Source organism: Haemaphysalis longicornis, unplaced genomic scaffold, assembly GCF_048455015.1.
Source record: "Haemaphysalis longicornis isolate Haplotype H1 unplaced genomic scaffold, Haemaphysalis longicornis Haplotype H1 scaffold_1, whole genome shotgun sequence".
NCBI lineage: Eukaryota > Metazoa > Arthropoda > Arachnida > Ixodida > Ixodidae > Haemaphysalis > Haemaphysalis longicornis.
In genome coordinates, this window is record NW_027526203.1 from 13195507 (window position 1) to 13203351 (window position 7845).

A 7845-nucleotide genomic window follows, 5' to 3' on the forward strand; every position below is an offset into this window, starting at 1 on the left:
TCATGAAAGTTGCATACAGCTTTGCTACCTTCATGTCTTAAGCATAACTGTTTCCCCCCCCCCCCCCCCTTTTTTTTAAAGGCTGCAAACTTGTTCGCTTTCTAAAAGCTTGAGAATTAGGAACCATTCCACTCTGCGAAAGTGGTTGCCCAGCAAAGCGGTTTAAAATACACATCACACACAAGTGGTTATAAAGCTTACATATATTTATTTCCCTCATCATTTGGTAGTGGCAGGTAAGGGTGAATCTCAAAAAGAAAGAAGGAAAATCTTGAAAAGTAAGAAACCCAACATGCAATCACTCAGTGCCAGGACACACGAAACCTTTCAAACAAATTTGCACTTCTCAAAGAGGACAACAAGGATAGTGTAAGATAGGCTAAACGACAACCCAGAAATGACAATCACAGATTAAGCAGGTGTGGGGGAACAGCATTTAGGAAACAAACTAAAAAGCTAACTTGGAAAACGAAGGAACTACTTGTGAAACGTAAGATCATAAAGGTGTCAAGTACGGTGAATCAACTTCAATCAGCAGAGCTGACAAAGCTGATTACTACAAGTTTAGCAAATGACATTCGTGCGTACAACATGGCAGTGATCCAGGAAACACTGGAACTAGGAGGAAGTTTGAAAACACCTAAGAGGAAGACAATGTATGCACTCAGAGACAAGAAGGGCAACATTACACACAACATGGACAAGGCAATAGAAGTAGCCGAACATTTCAACACCAGCCTGTATGCCAGCGACGTTAGACCAGGGGAAACTGAGGGAATGAGCTTAGCTTGTAATGTCCAACTACAGTCGAGCCCGCATATAACAGCCCCACTTAAAACGAACTTTCTCTCATAACGAACAAAACCTGTGTGACGGTCAAAATAGACGTTATTTCAATGACATGAAATCCCATGTACATTGAACGACTTTGAGCCCTGCCGATCGGTTACAGCGAATGACCGCACCGCGATGTGGGTTGAAACGACAGCCTCTTCCCAGCTCTGCCGGCGACATGCTACTGAAGTGGTTCATCGACGCACGGGCTTGCGACATTCCATTAAGTGGCCCAATGATGCTACGCAAAGCCAGAGACTTCGAATTTTGCCCAGGCAATGGGTGGCTACATCGGTTCAATGTGCGGCACGGCATTGTTTAAGTTGATTGTCGGCAAGGCGGCGTCCGCAAGTGACCAAGATGCTGCAGCGTGGCTTGAAAAAAATGGAGAAGTTATTTCAAGCTATGCGAAGTGTGACGTATATAACGCAAATTGAACGGTGTTATTTTGCCAGATGTTTCCCGATAAAATGCATGCTATGAAAAGCGACACATGCACTGGCAGGAAGCATAGCAAAGTGCACGTCCCACTATTTCTGTGCACTAACATGGATGGCAGCGACCGGCGCATGCCCTTCATCATCCTAAAATCGAACGAGCCACATTGCTTTAGGAGCTATGTGCCTGTGCACTACAGGCCTAACGCTGAGGCGTAGATGACGTGAGATTTATTCGTGGAGTGGCTGAGCGAGTTCGACCGTGACATGCAGAAACAAGGCATGCACGTGCTGCTCGTAATTGGTAACTGCTCTGCGCTCCACGTGCAAACTTCCCCGACGGCAGTGACCCTGCTTTTCCTGCCACCTACTACCACTTCGAAAGTGCAGCCGGGGCGGGGCAAGAGCGATGCGAAGGAATCTGACGTGGATGATGACGAAACTTCTGAGCCTGCGCCTAGAGTGCGCCGGTTGTAATGGGCTACATAGAGGAGCTTAAACAACTTGTTTACGCCAAGGGCCCCGGCAAAGATCACGCGGTTGCTCTAAATAAACTGGAGACCGCCCTCATCAAGTCTGCCCCGCAGAAACAAGCAGCCATCATGGACTTCTTTGCGAAAAAAATACATTCTCTTTTGACTTCTGATTTCTTTTTCTTTACTTTTTTTTACACGGGTCCATTTACTACGAACTTCGGGACATAACGAATGGAGGCCGCGTGACGCTCAGGTTCGTTATAAGCGGGCTCCACTGTAGTAACTAAACAAGTAGAAAAGGCTGTCAAGGGCATGAAAAGAGGAAAAGCAGAACGTGACGAGGACATAATCTTGCATTTCTGAGAGGAACCCGCCGCGGTGGCTCAGTGGCTAAGGCGTTGCGCTGCTGAGCACGAGGTCGCAGGTTCGATTCCCGGCCGCGGCGGCCGCTTTTCTGATGGAGGCGAAAAGCAAAAACGCTCGTGTGAACGAGATTTCGGTGCGCGGTAAAGATCCCCAGGTGGTCAAAATTAATCCGGAGCCCTCCACTACGGCGCGCCTCATCGCCTGCATTGCGTCGGCGCGTTAAACCCTACAATCAAATCAAATCATTTCTGATAGGAGGGGGAGATGGGCTGGGGTGCACCCTGCACTCATTCACAAATAAAAGCAGCTACCTCTTTCACTTAAAAGAAGAATATACAATGAAAACATGCTGCTGGTGATGACATATGGAGAGGAAACTTACCACCTCACTAAACAACAGGAAAGCAAAATAAGGTTGGCTCAATGAGCCGTGAAACGAAGAATTACAGAAGCAACACTTATGGACAGGAAACGACCTTCCTGGATCAGGGAACAAGCAGAAGTAGATATCATACATGAAAAAATAAGTAAGTAAAAGGAAAGAAATTAACTGAGGCTGGCTGTGTAGTGAGATGAAGGGTAACAGAGTGGACTAACAGGGTAACAGAGTGGATAACAAAAGACGGGTCTAGAAGACGGAGAAGGTCAATAATATGATGGAGGGACTAACTTGGAAAATTCAGAGGTAAAGAATGGATTATCCAGAGGCAATTACTTTTTCATGGCGAGTGCTCGAATGACATTTAAAAGTGCCTCCTGCTGAGCCATAAACATGCGGTGTTCCTCCGCCCGCTGCTGGAGGAGGGCTTCTTGCTGCGCCAGCAATAACCGCCGTTCTTCTGCCCTCTCCTCTTGCTCCTGCTTTCTCTCCCTCCGGAGCTCGGCCACCTCCTCCATCCGTAGCCGCCGCTCCTCTACTCGTTCTTCACATGCAGCCTTCCATTCAGCTTTTCGCTGCTCTAGTGAGGCCCACTCAAAATCCAGGCGCTTTTCTTCTAAGGCGAGGCGCCGAAGCTCCCTTGAGTTTTCTTGGTCGCGCCATCCATTCTCATGGGTAAGTCTTCTTTGAAAGAATTGGAGATTGTTCTCCGGTTCTCTGGGCCTGCTAACGCCTACAAAGTACCAAAAAAAGAAACACGAGATCATTACACTTGTTCTCCAAACAATTCTTTGTAACAGCCTTTTATTAAAATTCAGAGTGGCACGTATTGAGGTTTAAAGTTGAGTTCATAAGTGCTGTGGCTGTATTTTAATGAAGGTAAAATGGGACCGCATTTAAGGTTATAGTGATGGGAGGAAAAAAATTTACGTGTTTGCAGTTAAGCTTAATATCCCACACACCTCACAGCAGTGTGTAGCTTGGTGGCATAACAACTAAAGTGAGGTGCCACCAACTTTGTTCCCCTTCACAGTTTCCTTTGCTTTTCCACTTGGTTTTGTCAACTGACTTTGTGTGAGCACTTGTCCTTGTTACATGTCGAGGCGGGCTTTGGGCCTTGTCCATTCTCCCCCGTGGACTTGTTTTTATGTATGTCTTATTTAGTCGACTTTTCATTTCACTGTACTGGCCTAGTTAGTGTACAGTCGAAAGCTTTACGACAATAAACACAGGAGATCGTGCCGCTCTGTGCCTGCAGAGCACTCTGGTGAAAGGCTGACACACTCTGAAATACATTTAGTGGACACACTCCCTAAAGAAAAGTGCTGGAGCGTGCCATTGTCTGTGGTAGTTCTGTCAAAGCACGTGAAAATATCAGCACGTGAAGATACAGCCCTTTCTATCACCCTGTTGGAAAATGAGAAACAAACTTTTTTGTTGCTTGATTTAAAAATAACTGTCTTATCGCTAGATAAAATGCCCCTGATCTGCAAGGGCCTTCTCTGCAATCGCTTCCAGGTATTGTGACGTAACTACCACAGCAGAGAAGTGTGTGATCAAGCGATATCAGGGAGAGTGTCTGGTAAACGTGCAAACTGTGAAAGCATGACAGCCTGTCACCAGAATGCTGTGCATGTAGTCAGTGTACTTAGTGTACTTAGTCTAAGTTTACTTTTTCAACTTCCTTTGTTTCACCCAACCATTGTTACTGCCGCAAAATGAATGTGCATTACATTTTTATTGCAATCGCTAGTTCTGCAAGCCCTGCCGAATTTGCATTTTCAACGAGTAAGTGCGTACAAGTGTTCCGAAGCAGAAAAGAATTATCAACTTGCCCCGTCTTCCTTGTGGAGCTTCCCTGTTGGGGCCGGTGCTCTGGCTGGTCGGTTGCGGGGGGAAGCTTGAGGTTTCCCGCGCACTTGGGACTTGGCTGGCACTGGTGGGGCGGTCGGTGCTTTGGCTCGTTTGTTGCGGGGGGAAGCTCAACAGTTCCCGAACACTTAGCACTTGGCTGCCACTGGCACCTCGGCCATGACTGGAGCTGGGGCCTCGGATGGTGGTGCCTTGCAGGTCATCACTGGGGCCCTCCTCACCACTGCTCCGCGTGTCTTCCGGGATGTCGTCGTGGTATCTCGCATTGTCTTCATAAACATACTGAAGTACGTCTGCGACGCCAGGCGATATACCATGCAGCCCTGGAAAACATTTTGCGTAATGCAAAAAAGTTGCAAATATTTTAAACACAAAGTATAATAATATAGCAACGATTTAAATGGTAGAAAATCGGCAGTTTTTTACGTGCATCCGACAAAAATGTTTTTCAATGCAGCTTGTACGTTCTATCAACAATACCAAAAGCACAGTCAACCACATGACATGAAAAAAGAAACTGCTGGACTCATTGCGCCCCAGTAATAATTTAAGAGTACTTTTTTACCACAGTGTACGATGAGCAACAACTCTGCAAAATGTTACTGCACACTTTTGGGGCACCGCTCCGAGCAACGCTGTTACAGCTGGGGAAGTAGAGTCGAACCTCGTTAATTCAAACTCAAAGGGGCCCAAAAATTTGTTCAAATTAAAACAAGTTCGACTTAACGAAAGCAATTGAAATACACATAACTTTGGTAGGACCGCAGCATCAGTTCGAATAAACCACAAGTTCAAAATAAGTGAGTTTGAATTAATGAGGTTCGCCTGTATTTGAAAATATTGTTACACAGTGGCAATACTCGAACCATGAATGATTATGGATGATCTATTTACAATATTTACAAGCAGCCGTGACAGCCTATGCAGGCTGCTTGCCAGCCTTTTCCTCGTCTTCGATGCCTGGCCATGGCGCCATGGGGCATTGTCCACCCGTGACAATATATTTCACAGCAAATGTTATCTGTTGCAAAAGCCCAATTCACGACAAAACTATTGGGCAGTGCATATTGTGCGAAAGGAACTATTATGTGAAGCGTAATTTTCTCTGATCGAAGCCAACTATGAAGCCCAGCCAGCCTCGTTTCGCGGGGAAGGTGCTGGTAACTTCAACAATTGCACTAAGAAACATCTGTATATATATATATATATATATATCTGAGGTTTGCGGGTGACTGTCATTTGTGGGCGTAGTGTATATTTTACCGTTCATGACAAAAACGCAGTTCTTCTACAAAAAAATGTTATAGCATAGTAAGAAATGTTGTAGTTGTTTGACAGGGTTGCTGAATGTTGTCAAGTAGGAACCAATGATAGGGCAACAAAACGAAAGTTTTTCACGAAAAACGGAGCCAAAAAAAAAAAATCGATGACGACAGGCAGATTTACCACCACAAAATAACCGCAGGGTAAAGGTTTGATGGTCTGTGTTTCTGTGGACCAGACCACAAACAGGAGCGCATTACCCTGTGTTTTTTTTCTTGGTCGGTCTTTTCAGCGCCAGTTCTCAAGATAAAACTTCCTTAAAAACCGGACCACTTTTTTTTTTTTTTTTACCAAATGCTTCCGTATTTGTACCCGGCACAAAATTTTCTCGGCACCAGACACCACTTATTTTTTTCACTCGGCGCCCCCGTGATGACACGGGCGTCGGCGCCTACACTTGCAATCAATGGGCACGCGGTTGTTTTCTTGATTTCAAAAATAGCATTCAAAAATCAAAGAAACATGCTCGTGGCGGTCACTTACACTCGGGATTTTCCGGCTGTGTGAGGCTGTCGGCGGAGCTCCTGCTCACAGCAGCGGCCGCCGCGGTGTCTCGTGCAGTAGATGCCGCGGTCCGCTCTGCCGCAGTGTCGGAGCGCTGGTGCGAGCGGGCGACGGTTATTTTTCGCACCGCCGACCGCTTAATCTGGTAGCCGAACTCCTTTGCCAGATCAAGCGTATCTTGCAGTAGGTGGTGCTTTTCGTCATACTGCTCTTCAGTACCGGACCTGTAACGTAGCGCACGAACTCCTGAACTTCTGTAGGCGGCAGGTGACAGGCAATGAAGCAAATGCCACGCTTTCTGTCAACAAACGCAAGTGGTAGAATTGGCAAACGAAAGCAGCACTTACTTTTTTAAGTTTGTGCGATCTTCATGCACGAACTGTGCGAGCAGCAGGTCGCAACGATCGCGGATGGCCCGCACAGTGAAGATCCTTTTTGTGCCGACTTCAATGTTTTTGGCGATGACCAGCCACGCTTTTGAGTCCTTAAATGGATTTTCTGCGCAAATTTCCTTTAATAAATTTATGTCATCCTCGACGGTGAACCTCGCTCGGGTAGCTTGCCCTTTGGGGTCGGCCATTTTTGTCGATCACGCGAAGTCTCGCTGCCTGCGAGAGCGACGCAAGCTCCTCTTGGGGCCAGCTTTGGGGCGCCCGCTATTTCAGCAAAATAGCGTGCGCGCTAAACGCAAACGCAAAACCCCAAGGGCGGCTTGGGTTCTGCGCATGCGCAGTACGAGGCCCCAAGACGCTTGGGGGCCCCAGAGCGTTGGGGCCCCCTATTCTAAAACTCCCTATTAAGGCTGACATGAGCGGGGGAAAACGCGTGGTGGGAGAGACGGTAGTGAAGGACCAATTCGTGATAGCTGAGGAGGCTATCTGAGGAGGGGACAAGGCTGGGGCCCGCTCAGGTTGTGAGTTCTCAAGCAGTAACGTAGACCACCTCGTTACACCCCCTTCCCCCCTCCCCCACCTGTGTGGCCTGAGGTTTATGGAGAGAATTTGGAGGGCCTGTGGTGCTGTTAGACCCCGGGCGAAATTTTGAACGGCCGTCTTCGAATCAGAGATTACTATTCAGGAGGCTGTCCGTTGAGTTAAGGCTAGTGCAATTGCCGCCTCTTCCGCCGTCGCGGGACAGGTGGTACGGACGGAGAGGGAGGTGACGGGGGGGGGGGGGGGGGGGGGGGGGGGGGAGAGAGGCATTTGGTCGGTCAACTACGGCCACTGCGTATGCGGCGTGGCGTCGATAGTCCGCTGCGTCGACATAAAGTATGCCTGGATTTATTGGAAAGCGCCGGCACAGCTCTCGTGCTGTATGCTCCCTGCGACCCTTGTGATGAATGGGGTGCATATTGCGCGGTATGGGGCGGACTATAAGACACGCATGCGTATCGTGGGGAATGGGGAGTCTCTTATCAGTAATTAAAGGGGCGCGTAGCTTCATACGATCTAGTATGTGCCTTCCGGTGGAGGTGGCCGAAAGTCTCCGCAGTTGAATATATGATGGGCTTCCACGAGTTCCTCCGTAGTAGTATAGTCCGCCAGACGTTCGAGTCGTGAAGTGGATGCATGCATGGGCACTTGTAACGCGACCTTATAAGCTTTTATAATGAGGCAATCAATTTTCTGGAGTTCGGTTTTGGTACATGAAGATA

At 47.8% G+C, this 7845-nt stretch overlaps 1 protein-coding gene across 1 annotated transcript; it reads right to left on the bottom strand.

The window, feature by feature from the left end:
- Positions 1–174: 174 nt before the first annotated feature.
- Positions 175–6981, bottom strand: LOC144175210 (uncharacterized). The gene is made up of 4 exons (XM_077704315.1): positions 6539–6981; positions 6171–6415; positions 4328–4687; positions 175–3225 (listed from the first exon to the last, which is right to left on the bottom strand). The coding sequence occupies exons 1-4, from the start codon at positions 6769–6771 to the stop codon at positions 2825–2827; spliced, it is 1239 nt and encodes a 412-aa protein (XP_077560441.1). The 5' UTR covers positions 6772–6981; the 3' UTR covers positions 175–2824.
- Between the last annotated feature and the right edge of the window lie 864 nt (positions 6982–7845).

Excerpts from the sequence above, each read along its gene's own strand:
- LOC144175210 (XM_077704315.1), bottom strand. The coding sequence starts at position 6,771 with ATGGCCGACCCCAAAGGGCAAGCTACCCGAGCGAGGTTCACCGTCGAG. Across the intron at positions 6,416-6,538 it reads GATCGCACAAACTTAAAAAA|GTCCGGTACTGAAGAGCAGT; the intron begins GTAAGTGCTGCT and ends GCTACGTTACAG. Across the intron at positions 4,688-6,170 it reads ACAGCCGGAAAATCCCGAGT|GGCTGCATGGTATATCGCCT; the intron begins GTAAGTGACCGC and ends AATGTTTTCCAG.